Source organism: Squalius cephalus, assembly GCF_949319135.1.
Source record: "Squalius cephalus genome assembly, chromosome: 18".
NCBI lineage: Eukaryota > Metazoa > Chordata > Actinopteri > Cypriniformes > Leuciscidae > Squalius > Squalius cephalus.
This window is the reverse complement of record NC_137139.1, coordinates 21845231-21860540: the sequence shown is the minus strand read 5'-3', so window position 1 is coordinate 21860540 and position 15310 is coordinate 21845231. Positions and strand designations below refer to the sequence as shown.

Sequence of the window (15310 nt, the reverse complement as noted above, 5' to 3'; positions counted from 1 at the left end):
CTTTTTTCTTTGTCCTATTTTTTTTTCTGTCATTGAACTTCCATTTTCTTTGGAAAATACATCCCATTACAGGGTAAATGGTTGGAGAATGCAGTTTTGTTGACTTTGTCTGCTAATGTGGCCATGGTGCCTGTGTTTATCCTGTGTTATTGCTCTGTTAGCTTCATATTAGCTGACCGTTTCTCTGTTCTGCTCATGTTTAGCTGACCTATTCACACAAGAGGCTGTGCACACACGCAGGCAAACACACAGCACTTACAAGAATGATTAGCCCTTTAAAGTAGAACTTTGCACTGCTATTGGCAAACACCACTGTGCCTTTCAACTTAATCTGAGCTCATCTTTGGCAATAGCATATCATTCTGGGCAGTGGCTTATCCATTTGTTTCTATTCCGCTGTAGGGCTTCACAATGTTTTCACTGCGCTGTTGGATGAGTTTGGCTCTGATCACTGCGTATTATTGTGACAGAACAGGGAGGGCGATCAGGAGTATTGATTGGACCATGCACTGCTCAGATAAATAGGATACTTAATGTCAACATTTGTTTTGTTTCTAACATTTGTTTGAGTTCATCTTGAGGACGCAACAAGAACGTTTTTTTATCCAGTTAGGACTTCAACATTGGTGTGTTTGTGTGTCCTCAAACTGCTTTCTGAAGAAAGGTTGCTTATCTTTCCCAGTCATTCCTGAACAAACACACCACACAGACCAAAGATGAAGTTCATCAACCCCATGACTTGACATCTTGTTGTCAGAAAAACCTTTCCCCACATTCTCAATTATTACCAAACACATTCACACTCTCATATACACATACACTCAAGCATGCAGGGACCTGCCACCAGACAGACAACGATATCTCAGACATAAGAAATATTACACATAAACATGCTACAAAGTGTATTACAAAGTGCCTTAAAGCGGGCCAAGGTTTTTTTTTTTGATGCAGCATGCCAATGCAGAGTGGCATAAGTTACTTTCCTCCACAACTAAAACTAAATGCAATCCAAAAATTGTTTGTTGACAGTCTGCAGTGATTCTATACATTTGAATACTATTTAATTACACACTAACATTCAAATGTCTCGGGTCAGTAAGATGTTTTTTTTTTAAAGAAATTAATGCTTTTTTTTTTACTATGCAAGGATGCATTTATTAAAAGTGACAGTAAAGACTTTTATAATGACATTTATAATGTGGTGTAAGTCGCTTTGGATAAAAGCGTCTGCCTAAATAATTAAACGTAATGTAATGATATTACTATGCTGATTTGCTGCTCAAGAAACATTCAAAAGATTTTTATTTTGAAAAAAGCTGTTCTTTTCTTTACAGGATTTTTTGAAGAGAAAAGAACAGCATTTAATTAAATTTGAGTCATTTTTCAAATGAATCATTTTAACCAGTATTGAAATGAAGTGGACTGAATTGACTGACTCACTGACCTGAATAAATTGACATTGCAAAGCAGTGAAAGTGTTTGCTGACTGCCGCACTTTGCATTGTTGTAAGGCTGTGTGAGTAAATGTGACAAATACAGCGTTTTGTCATGCTTCACAGCTACTTGTTGAAATAACTAGCTTTTACTGGAACAGATGGTCAGTAAGTCAGTAGCATCTCTTCTTTTAGTTAGTTATTCCCCAACACTGGCCTGATCTCCCACTCGTCAACTGAAATATTAATAGAAATCACCAAGTGCCAAAATGGGAAGCATGAAATTTTCAGCATTTCCTGTTCTCCTCATGAAGCATGCAGGATGCGTGTCCTGATTCTTTGCCTGTGTTAGGTCAAGCTTGAGAACGAGAGAGCTGGATGTTCAGTAACACAACACATTTCTGAATAGGTTTTCCTGCTCCAGACATGAGGAACAGAGCTGACCCTGGATCAGCTTTTAGTAGTGCTGTAACAGGTTGAGTGGTTTGCATACGGTGCGGTTGAAGACTGATTTTAGGTCTGGCTGCCAGTGTTTTTGTAGCTGTCGTCTTTGAGAGATTCTGTGGTGTGGTATTAAACCTTCCAACCTTCTCTATCTCTCTTTATCTCTTTATTTTTGTCACTCTCTGTCTTATTAGTTATTTATAATGGAATGTTGGCCGTACTCTTACAGTTCTAAAATCATTTTCGTTGCTCTGATAAACCACTAACACGTGGGTTGCATACCAATCTAAAAACCCACAAGGCATGGCTGTGGAAATTGGAGACTGGAGTTAAATTCTATCTTACAGGATTATTCCCTGAGTCCCAATGAGTATAGAATATATATTTTTTTTTTTTTTTTTTTTTTTTTTTTTAAATAATAGTGATTATCCAGTGATCACGAATTATTGGAAAATTAAGGGATTTCATCGGTCTAAAGCAGTGGATCTCAACCTTTTTGACCACAAGGCCCCACATTGTCTACAACAATATTCAAAGACCCCTTGACTAAGGAATAATTCACTATTTTTTTCAGATTTTCTACCTGATAAAACAATTTAAATCTTGGCACACGTAAAAAAATGTAAATTCATAATAAAAAATGTATATTCATAATAAAAAATGTATATTCATAATAAAAAAATGTCCGTGGAGATATATAATTATATTAATTTACATGACTTATTTTGTTATAGAAATTAAAATTAGACTACAGTACCGTTAGCCTGGCCCTACCAGACTTTCGTACATTTCATTTGTACAGAGAGTCTGGCCACTCTCCATTGACAAGCGTTAGCTTCCTTGAAGGCGGGTACTCTGTTGAAGTTTAAAACTATTGGATCTGCCCAGAGCCACTCTGCATCTGCCATAACCAATTGCTAACGTTTGGTCGTGACGTAACCCTACAACTCAAACTAGCGCACGACATCAACGTCATCGTTCTCAGCCACTCCCTCTGTTCGCTGATTGGACCGCCAAAAAATTGGCCGGGGAAAACCCAAGAATATACCGCAAACCCAGACGGAGTTCTGAAGGAAAATGAAAATTGAGCGGAAGTACGTAGGAGGGCGGAGCCATGATACCGTACTGTACACAGTGGAAATTTTGGTCCTTTATAGAAAAAGGGGTGAATTAAAATAAGAAATATCTTGATTTTAGTTATCTTGGCTCATTTTAAGAGCTTGACATAAAATATATCTGGTCCTCTTGGAAGTTTGCTGAGGTCCCCTAGTAGGCCCGGCCCCCTGGTTGAGAAACACTGCTGTGTTCCATTATATTCAAATGAATGTCTATTGACCACTTTTGTGGCATACCTCAGTTCGTAAAATAAACAAAAGAAACTCGGTGTTGATAGAAATGGACTTGCAATAGACGTCATTGGGTGAAGCGTTGCACATTGCTCCATAAATTTCCATTCTAAGTCTTTAACTGTCAATGCATTTTCAGTTTGAATCTGTGCCTGCAGAAAGTCCTGTTGCGTTCTGCAGAATCACTTTTTATATGTCAGTTTCACACTTTGCATGTTCATAAATATTCAACTTTTAAATTCCATAATGCTTTCAGCTTGTGTGTAGTACACACATTTTACCATACTCAAATTCATTCTGCAGAATTCCACAGATTCCCCATAAAATCAATCCAGAAAATACAGATAAAGTCCACAGACTCCGTCTTGACCTGCTTTTTGGGTAGCCAGCGTTATGCCTTGAACTCCCTTGTCTCTGTTTGGAGTAGTTTGCGGGTGTGAGGTCAGTGTATGAGCTGGGGTTGGATGGTATGGGGAAATTGATTCGATACAGGCCGTAGTGTTTTGCCTGCACATCTTCCTCTCTACACATTCCACAAAAGCCCCATTGTGCCCCTCAGTGCCACAGCTTTTTGTGTGATGAGGACTCTCATTGTCCCTGTGTGTACATTTGTGTGTTTGAGACTGTCTCCTCCTCTCTTTCTCCTACAATGTTGCAGTGCATTGTGGGCTGATTGGACTTGAACATTGTGAACTCTCCAAATCATAACTGAATGACCGAATGCTTAATAGTGGCAATCGTGGCATCTAGTTTTCCGCCATTTATACATCATTGCTAATATAAAATGAATTTATATTAGTTAAATAATAATTAATACTGTTATTCTGATAGGATGCTTTAAATTTAACAAAAGTTTCAGTAAAGACTTTTACCTTTTACCTAAAAATGCAATGTTGCCCTTCCGTGATTTGAGCAGTTGTATCATGATGCATCTACCAAGACTCATCAGACTGGGTTTACACCTGTATTTAGCGCTGCCATCTTGTGATCAGGTCAACCGAGACGGATGTGCCCGGTATATAAATCCTGTAGGATTTTACAGGAGTTCCTTCAATAAATATTAGCATTGTGATTTTGCACTTTCTTGAACCGTTCCCACATTAACATATCAAACAAAAGCATGTTTTGATGGATATGGCTTTCTCAGACCTGCGTGTATCCGGTGGGCACGTAGAGACTTGTTTTTTGTCTGAGTGAAGCCGCAGTCTGAGTTCACGCAGAGTTTGGTGGACAGTGATACTGTGTTTGGCAGCACAGCAATACCCACAGTATAAAACCAAGCTCACTCATCTGTGTCCACCCAAACCTTTTAATCATATGCTCTGTGTGTATGTGTTTTTGGTTGGTTGAGCAGTGAAGCCCCTGTTGCGCTTTCATATTGTGCCAAGATGTCCTAAAGGCTTCTATAAGAGCATTAAAGGCTTTTCACTGTACACTGCACACATGGAAATCACATACGATTTCTCTAGATAAGTGTCACATTTCGCACATATTTGAGAGGACACTCGTAACAGATCTACCTAATGAAGGGAGATGAAGGTCTTGTTTATCTGTGTTCTAGAAAAACAGCTTGAAACAGTTAGATGACTTGATCAAAAAATGTTGAGCTTACTGATATGACCTGGTTTTGTTGGAAGTAAGGCAGGCAGTATTCTGACTGTTTACAATATTTATAATATTCAGCTGGTGATATAAAATTGACATTGTGAATATCACAATAATTGTAATGCTCCTTTTATCAGTCTAGTTTCCTGAGGCCGTAGCCAATACATCTTTAGAATGGTTCAATTCAATGATTTATATACTTTCTTTTAAATATTTTATTGCACATATTTAAGTAAATTACTTTTGAAAAGTAAATTGTTATACTTGTGTACACCAATAGAGATGATTAAATGTCATCGTTGCCTGTTTTCATTTAATTTTAATAATTCAAATTTTATTTTAAAATATATTATATTATATTATAGCTTGATAATTTTAGATTTTGGTCAAGTTTTACTTTCATTTGAATGAAATTTTTATTGAAAATATGTTTCAAGAAGTCTCTTAAGACTAATCTTTTTAAATCTGCTTGTTTTTTTGCTTGTTTGTTTGTTTTCTGTGTAATCTTGTTCTTTAATTGTCTTTCAGTTTTTATTATTATTACTCTGTGTTGTGGCGCTTTGGGTTTGAGAAAAGCGCCATATAAATAAAATGTATTTTATTGTGATTTATTTATTTATTTGCTATATTGTCCTGTACTAGTTACTTTAATCTGTTCTGTCTAATATTTATTCTCAGTGGATGATTCTCTGCTAACAGTCCGTTCTCACTATTTCTTGTGCTATAGAGTTCGCCCATAACTGTACCATCATGGGTTGCCAGTACAACTGTTCGGTGACACTGTCGGGTCCAAAGTGCTACTGCATGAACGGCTATGAGGTGGGAGAAGATGGAAAGGCATGCAAAGGTGAGCTTTGAATCCTTCACCTGTATTTAATGATTGTCTTTTGTGATTTTATAATATTGTGATGACTGTAGAAGTATTTAACAGGAAGAATGTGACTTTTTCCAACCATGTGGCTTACTCTGCGTCAGATTTCAACGAGTGTGCAGTGTACGGGACTTGCAGTCAGACATGCACAAACACAGATGGCTCCTACACCTGCAGCTGTGTGGAGGGCTACTTGCCTCAACCAGACAACCGCTCTTGCAAGGCCAAGAATGGTAGGGAATGAACACAATTTTTGCTGTTCCTTTGTGCTCATTTGTCTTGCTGTGTGGTCACATTCTTTGTTTTGTTTTTAGTGACAAGGCCTCACCATGTTTTCTCATCTCTGTTTAAGACCCCGTGGATCGGCACCCATACCTCCTCATAGCCAACTCCCAGAACATCCAAGCCACATCTCTAAGCGGAGCCAACCCAATCTCCATCAACACTAAGCAGACCACCGCTATGGACTTCATCTACACCCAGGAGACTGTGTGCTGGATCCACATGGGTGACTCTCCTGCTGCCACCCAACTCAAGTGTGCCAAGTTCCCCAATGCCAAGAGCTTCACAGAGGAGAAGACCATCAACATCTCCCTCAGCCTGCACCGTCAGTACCATGTTCTTAATTGTGTGTTTTATGTCTGGAGTCCATTTGGGCAAGATGATCTAAAAAAAACACGTACTGAACAAATTTACTTCATGGTATACAAGAAATAATTTTAATGAGCTACCTTATTTGTGTTGTAACTGTAATTAAAGATTTGTGCTGCCAAAGGAATAGTTCAACTATAAATGAAAGTTCATGAAAGGCATCATATACTAACCCTCATTTAGTTTCAAACCCGTATGACTTATACTACTGTTCAAAAGTTTGGGGTGTGTAAGATAAGATTTCAAAATATTTTCTCTTATACTCACCAAGGCTGCATTTATTTGATCAAAAATACAAGAAAAACATAAATATAAAAATTATTATGTTGTTAAAATTTCAAAATAATTGTTACAATTTACACATTTTCTATTTTAATGTATTTTAAAATATAATATATTCCTGTTGTGGCAAAGCTGAATTTTCAGCATCATTACTCATGTCTTCAGTGTCACATGATCCCTCAGAAATCAGTCTAATATGCTGATTTACTGCTCAAAAAACATTTCTTGTTGTTAACAGTGTTGAAAACAGTTGTGCTGCGTATTATCTTTGTGAAACCACGATGCAATCTTTTCAGGATTCTTTGGTAAATTGAAAGCTCAAAAGAACAGCATTGATTTGAAATAGAAATCTTTAGTAATTATTAAAAGGTCTGCTACTTTTGATAATTTTTTGATCACAAGGCCAGCAGCCATATCACCCTGTAGCCCAAGACTGGTTGCCCACTGAAGCTAAGCATGGTTTGAGTCTGGTCAGTACCTGGATGTGAGACTTCCTTGGGAAACCAGGTTGCTGCTGGAAGAGGTGTTAGTGAGGCCAGCAGGGGGCGCTCACCCAGTTGTCTGTGTGGGTCCTAACGTCCCAGTATAGGGATGGGGGCACAATACTGTCAAAAAACACCGTCCTTTGGATGAGACGTTAAACTGAGGTCCTGACTCTCTGTGGCCATTAAGAAATCCCAGGATGTCATTCGAAAAAAGAGTAGGGCTTTAACCCCAGCATCCTGGCCAAATTTGCACATTGGCCTCTGTCCATCATCATGGCCTCCTAATCATCCCCATATATACTGATTGGCGTCATCACTCTGTCTCCTCTCCACCAATAAGCTGGTGTGTGGTGGGCGTTCTGGCACAATATGTCTGCCGTCGCAACATCCAGGTGGACGCTACACATTGGTGGTGGTTGAGGCGATTCCCCCCTTCTATATGAAAGTGCTTTGAGTGTAGAGAAAAGCGTATATATAAATGTAACAAATTATTACTATCTTTTTTATGCATCCTTACTTAAAAGTATTAATGTCTTTCAAAAAAAAATTACTGATCCCAAACTTTTGAATAACGGTGTACTTTCTGCGAAAGGAGACATTTTGAATAATGTACTGGTTGGTCTTGTCCATTCAGTTACAAGAAATGGAAGCCGAACTTCAAACTTCCAAAACAATTTAAAAGATCCATGAACGCATCTCAAAAGTGGTCCATATATGACTCATGTGCTGTGTACTGTACCGAGTGTTTGTGTGAGAAGCAGACTAAGCTGGTAAAACAAACAGACCAGTCTGATTATTGAATGAATCATTCAAACCGGTTTTGTTACTTGGATCAAGCGATTTATTGAAGAGATCTGACTCAAAAGAACATTTAGTTTGTGAATCGGACATTGTTACTTCTCTCATGAACTGTAATGAACTCTGAAGGCCCCGATATACTCACGCTTAGGGGTAAAAAGAAGTTTGAAGAAAAGAAGAAAACCGCAGTTAGGAAAGCATCTGATCTTAGTAATGTGGATATGTTTTCACCAGCTCTGCGATTCAGTACTCCATGTAAGTCACGTCATGTTTATTTATATAGCACGTTATACGATCGCTTTTAAAGCAAGCAGCTTAACAGAATTAAACATGAAAATCTCTTTCAACTAGAATTACAACTTCAATTTCTGCTATAAAGCGACTCTGCAGTGTATTCATTTTACTTGCGGACTTCTGACCTCGATGAACTGAACAGAAGAAGATTTTTCCAGGTCAAAGAAGGCGGTGTCTCAGACCAACACCTACCTATTACATCATCTTCATGGACCAATGGTATTTTGATGGTGTTTACCAACCAGAGCAAACTTTTCCGGATAGTTCGCTTTAGCAAGCTGTTTTAAACTCCCGAAAACGAACACGAAACACACTTCGCTTTGGCCTGATTTCTTTGGAAATGACGTCACACCAGTTCGCTCTTCGATTTCGCTTGAATATACATCAGGGCCTTAAGGAGAGAGAGAGTTAGGGATGGATGTCAAGATTTACAGTTATTTAAATTTCACTTAAATGTCATTAAAATATATATTTTAAATAGCAATTTACATTTTTGTCTGACATATTGAGCATAATCATATTTGCCCACTTTTATGATACTTTTATGGTTCTATTTTGTTATTTTGGACCTAATTCTCATTCATTATCTTCACGAGTGGCCAGAGTATTCTTCAGAAATTGAACTTTGACGTTCCATTGACAAAAAATTCACATGGTTTTGGTACAGAATGAAGGTGAATTAATAATAATTTTGAGGTGAACTATTCCTTTAGGGTGTGTTCACACTTGGCCGTTTGGTTTGATTAAAACAAACTGGTATAATTGCTATGTTAGTGCGGTTCATTTGAATAAGTGTGAACGCTGCCATCCGAACCCTGATGCATGTTGACTCCTCTAAACATTTTATAAGCTCTTCGTGAGATCTCAGCTGGTAAAAATACCATAAAATGTTCGCATTATGAATGTTTGGTAAGTTCTCTCGCAAAATATACTTCATAGTAGCAGTTTTGTTTTGTTTTGTTTTTCTTTACGTTCGGTGTTAAAATTAAAAGCAAACCAGGACTAAAAAGATCATTTTCTCTTATGGTCTGGACCAAAAGAACCAAGCGAACACACCCTTAACGTGATGTGTCTTTGGTCCCGTTTTCTGTCTGCAGTGACAGGGAAAGGACTGTCTGCGTCAGTATTTATTACTTTTAATACAGCTTGCTTAGTATATGATTAGCCTTGATGTTTGTCTGGGAATCATATAATTAATTTTGCGGTGACATACTGACAGTGACATGTTTGTTCTAGATTGTATAACACAATAACTGTGATTTAGGATGTCAAGGATACACTGTTTACTGCCCAAATCATTGCAGCAATTGCTATGACACCTTTCATAACATATTGAACATCAGCCGTTACATCACCTGGACATTCCTGCCCTGTAGGGAGTTTCTGCATTATTAGGTCTATGTCTTATTTGCCACCTGGTCTGGTTTTCTTCCTACTGTAGCTGTGTTCAGGCAAGAAGGTTTTCTAAAATAATATCTCTTGCGTGTTTCCTTGCATGTTTCCACAGTTTTGACACCGAAGACTGCAGGGCTTAAATGAGTTCAACCACAAAGTGCGTCAGGAACACAAGTGTTGAGAAAAATAGGGCACGGATAACCTATGCTTCTCCATATAACTTCCTTGTAACTGAATTGCATGCTGACATTGGACTAAATAATGCTGACCTTCATTTTGCTGCTTGTCTTCAGCACAAAGACAATAATAACTTATTCATGTAGGCATGCATGCAAATATAAACATGGAGGTAATCCATTACATGACCATATCATTTTTTTATATTAACATCAAAATTTTTGGTAAAGATGTATTTATGTATAATAACAATTATATATTTTTGGTCTTATATCTGTTTAAAAATGTTCACCATATATAATATTCAAACATCGTCCACCTGCTTAATATGCTGTTGTTCATCCGGGTGCTGACAAAACAGCATTGTCCCGCCGAGACATAGACTCTACAAGACCCCTAAAGGTGTCCTGTGGTATCCTTTAAATCCTGTAGGTTGCTAGGTGTAGCCTTGGATTAAACTTGTTGGTCCAGCACAGGTGCTTTATTGGATTGAGAGTGTCATCACTTCCCCAATTAAACGGCACACATGCACATGGCTGTCCATGTGATGTAAAAGAAAATGCAGCTCATCGGACCAGGCGACCTTCTTCCACTGTGTGTTGCGACCCATCATTAAAATTTAGTTTGACTTGTTCCACAGTAGACCTTCTGTTGGCTCGGTCCAGACGGGATAGCCTTCGTTGCCCTTGTGCATCGATGAGTATGGGTAGTATAGAATTAGATAATTTGCTTATTTTTGATGTTTAGCAGCGGTACTTCAGTTATTATGCTGACAGTGCAATGTGCTTTAGCTTTTACTTTGTGAAGTTAAACATTCTAGAAGTTTTTAAAATTCATCCTGCAGTTCATCCGTCAATGCAAATTTAATGTCTTCAGATGTTGTCACACTTCATGCGTTTTATTTATTCTAAGCATCCCACCATCAGCATTGGTTTTTAAGTCTTAAGAAGTGAATCAAGTTAAAAATACCTCTTCACAATCTGAACTCATATTATTGGCTTCAAACACAGCTTGATGGATTGCAACATAATGGAACAAAAAACTAAATGTCTCACTCATTGTAATAAAGTGAACCTGAAACCAGCCAAATTATTTAAGGCTTCCTTAAGATTAGGCAACTAGTCATTCATTGCACATCCCAAAAAAAGGCAATTTAATGCATGATATATATATATTTTTTAATTAGCAAAATGTTTTTTTTTATAACAGCTCTTGATTGTCCCAGAAGCATTTCATGTCACGTCTTCTTCGTTTGTACAGAACTTTATTCCATTAATGGTATACAATGACCTTTAGACAATGACCCAAATGATTCACAGGATACTAAAATACTTTGCTGATGTGCTTGTTGATAAGTGGTGGACGTTTCCTGTAATCGATGTGTCTTAAAAGCCAGCTCAGACTAAATATTGGCTGCTCTCTGATGAAGATGCTGCCAAGTGTGGTTGTGTGTACTACCAACACAGAGGGATAATGGGTGCAGAGACACAGAGGTCTGATATGCAACACTTTCTTCTCTTTGTGTGTGTGTGTGATGTTGGAGTGCCAGGGAAAGCCACTCGCCAGCACACCAAGGAAGCAGTTTCACAGGAAGGGTGCGCAGGGTGGGACGAGTTAGCGCACAGTAGTTTATTGTTGCTTGAAATAATCACGCCCTGTTTACTCTTTAGGACTGATGCAGCACACAGTTTCACATATCCCTAAGTATAAAACTGTGGCATGTAAGTTCACGTGCATAGCGCTTTTTGCATGATTTAAGTATCTTCCCAGGTAGAGCTGATGATAATAATAATTATAGCAACTTAACATTTATATAAATAATAATTAAATACATTTAAATGTTAGTTAAAATATTATATACACAAATTTACTACTAATAATAGTAATTTAACAAATTATTTATATTAATAATCTAATTATAATATAAAATATATTACCATTATTATAGCAACATATGAAGAAATAAATATACAAAAAATATTATAAAAATTATTTAATAGTTTTTACAATAATAATCAGTCAAATTAATATGAATTCATTAGATGATGAATCTTCATCATTATTATCATCGACAGTAAGGCAGCTTACAAGATTTTAGAACAGAGCTTCATTGTCTCAGAGTAGTCTTAGAGGAAGTCTGGACCCTGTGCATTGCTGTTCCTCTGATTTCAGACCTATCTGCATGCTAGACAGACTAGGGGAAACAGTGAGTCACAATCTCTTTCGGTTCTCTTTCTCTTTTCTTTTTGATTCGAGAGCTGGTTGGGTCCGTCCGAGTAATCCAGAAGCATGGATCCTGGCTCAATCTCCCATCCAGCCCAAGCTTCAGTTGTCTACCAGAGTACACAAGAATGTGTCCCAATGACTAAGTTCAAGACCAGAAGCAGCATGTTGGGTACACAATATATAATGGATAGTTTATTCAAAAACAGTATTTATAATCAAGCCTGTATAGCCTTGTGTCTTTTTCATATAAAAAGCAAACATATGGCTTCAGAAAATGGATGCTGAACAGTAAACATTTGGATACAGAAGTCTTAAAGATACAATGCAAAGAAATAAACTCTCAGAATGCTTTGACAATGATCCCTGATGTCCTCAAAGAGAGCATATCTCTTCTTCTGTTCTGCTTCACTGTAGGTTTAGTGCTGTTAGCACCTACGCCACCAATTATGTAGCTTCCCAGGCCTTTTATAAAACCAGCCACCAAACTTCCTCAAAGAGGTTATAAATCAGAGCAACCTTGTTCAATTACGCTGTGTCCAGAGGCGCTACGCCACCAGGGCTGAGATAATTACATGTTATCAAACTTCTGATCTCTCTCTAACTGGACCTATAAATCAACAGCCTCTGCTCTTCAGTGTGAATAGGACATCTGCTATTACAGCCACATCCCTAATGACTCTGTGTGGCCGTTTTGCAGGAAAGGCAGGAGAAATGGAAGGACAGTAGATTGATGAGCTTTTTTAATGAGCTCATATGCAGTAGATAGTCCTGTGATGAAGAAGGTTCATCTGATGCTTCGGGGATCCGTACTGTAATGGCCATGCAGCATTGACTTGTATAACTCAGTTTTACACAGGGAGTAGTGATTTATAACTGTTGCGTGCTGGGCAGATGAGCACTCCAGATGTGCCCTGTGACCGCTTTCTCCTGTAAAAAGCCTGAAAACAGACCATGACGCACACACAAACTCATCTTCAGTGTGTTTGGAGGGGTGGTGGGTGAGTGGGCGTCCCCACTGTGGCTGACGAACCTGGGTAGTGCATATCTGTTCTCTCTTGGTCATGCTCGAGGGTGTCTCAACACGTCATCTGCTCAAGACGTCCTTGCCACTGGTTGTGTAATAGCTGTCCTACAGTTTTAAGAGTGGTCCACATCTCATCCCGATGTATCTGAGCTCTAGAGTCTTTCATTCATGAAGCTTTGCCATCACAGGAATAAAGGACATTTTTAAATATATTAAAACAGAAAACAGCTGTTTTAAGTTGTAATAATAATATTTCACAATATTACTGGTTTTACTGCATTTTTAATCAAATAAATGCAGCATTAGTGAGCTTAAGAGACTTCTTTCAAAAACATTTTTAAAAATCTTTTCTCTTTATCTTTATTACTTTTGAACGGTAGCGTATATAAACTATTCAGTTTGTATATAGTATATCTGTATAGTGTATAACAGTTTTTTCTAATTCGTGTATGTGAATGTTTTTTTTTTTTTTTTTCAAATATTTTTATTGAAATTTTCCATTTTTTTCCCAACAGAATAGACAAGGCAAAAAAAAAAAAAAAAAAAAAAAAAAAAAAAAAGAAAAAAAAGAACAACAGTTCAGGCAGACCTTAAATACACAATTCTCAAATCAATTATTAATAAAATAAATAGGTGACAAGGGAAGATACATCAATACTCACAGGAATAGGCTTCTTGTCGTGAGCCATTACAACAGTTTTCAAGAAAAATATAAGCAATTGTCCAAAGTAAGAGAAACATAGTCTAAATAGGGTGTCCATATTCGTTTGAAAACGTCTGTAGAAGAATGTAGTATGCATGTTAAAAATTCCATTGGGATGAGCTCTTTCACAAGGCTATGCCATTTTTTAATTGAAGGAGTCTTCTCACTTATCCAGAACATCAAAATGTTTTTTCTTGCAGCAAAAGTTAAAATACTAAAAAGCCTTTTATGATATTTATTCAAAACAATACCAGCTGGCAGACCTAGAATAAATGAACAAGGATCAACATCAATTGTCATTCCCAGAATGTTGCCAATGTGGTCTGCGATTTTCTTCCAAAACAACTGAATTTTGTGACAAGACCAAATACAATGAATATAATTACCAACTGATATTTTACATTTTGAGCAATTGGGGGAAAGTTTTGGGTCCATTTTATTCCTGATAAAAGGGGTGATATGTAGCCGACGTATTATTTTGAATTGAATAGCACGTGCTCTGTTACACACTGATATTCTTTTAGCATGATCCCAGACTAAATCCCAATCCTCTCTGGAGATATTTACTACCAAATCATTTTCCCACATCTGTCTAAGATTATCTGTGTCCCCTGGGAGAGTCAAACTCAATGTAACATAGATATGAGATATCTTTTTTTGTCTCGTGTCTTCTAGTAGTATTTTCTCAATTTCGGTCCTGGAACTATCAGTATCCAAAGTGGTCTTTTTACCAATGAAGTCCCTTAGCTGCAAGTACCTAAAAAAATGATGTCTTGGCAGATTAAATTTAGCAGACAACTGTTCAAAAGACATAAGTGATGAACCCTCAAATGTATCTTCCAGCCTCACAATACCTAAAGAATTCCAGAGGTTGAACCCAGAGTCATCAGTACCAGGAGGAAAATCTGGATTATTTTGAATTGGTGTAAGAGCTGATGACAAATTAAACCTACCCTCTAACTTGCGCGACTGCGCCCAAGCTTTAAGAGTGTTCCGTACGATTGGGCTATCATATAGAACTTTTAACTTTTTAGGGTTGACAACAAACAAAAGATTCTGAAGAGGGCACAGAGATTGTGAGGCTTCAAGATCAAGCCAAATAGAACCTGGATCATTCTTCAACCAATCCGCCACAAAACGAAGCTGACACGCCAGCTGATACAGTCTGATATTGGGAACATCTAGACCACCCTTATGACTAGGAAGCTGTAGTTTGCTCATTTTTAACTTTGGTTTCCTTTTACTCCATATAAAACAAGAAAGCCATCCATTAAGCTCCTTAATGACTTTGCTAGAAAGTAAAATAGGCAGCATCATTAAGGGGTACATTAAACGAGGTAAAATGTTCATTTTGATTATAGCAATTCTTCCCAAAAAGGATACGGGAAGAGCATTCCACCTCTGCAAATCACTATGAATTTTTTTCAAAAGAGGATCAAAATTACTTTTAAATAAAAGTTGGAATGTTGGGGTTATGTGAAGCCCTAGATAGGTAAAACCTGACATGGAATATTTAACAGGGAAAGAGGAGAGCATTTGTGTTTCCGAGGTAAGGCTGCCCAATGGTAAAGCAACA

At 37.5% G+C, this 15310-nt stretch overlaps 1 protein-coding gene across 4 annotated transcripts in view; it reads left to right on the top strand.

The window, feature by feature from the left end:
- Positions 1 to 15310, top strand: part of lrp1ab (low density lipoprotein receptor-related protein 1Ab) — a 125841-nt gene that overhangs the window by 40010 nt on the left and 70521 nt on the right. For all 4 annotated transcript variants that reach the window (XM_079849083.1, XM_079849082.1, XM_079849084.1 and 1 more), the window contains exons 4-6: positions 5556 to 5675; positions 5804 to 5932; positions 6052 to 6306. In XM_079849083.1, the coding sequence (XP_079705209.1) occupies positions 5556 to 5675; positions 5804 to 5932; positions 6052 to 6306 (504 nt within the window). The remainder of the gene's footprint in view (positions 1 to 5555; positions 5676 to 5803; positions 5933 to 6051; positions 6307 to 15310) is intronic.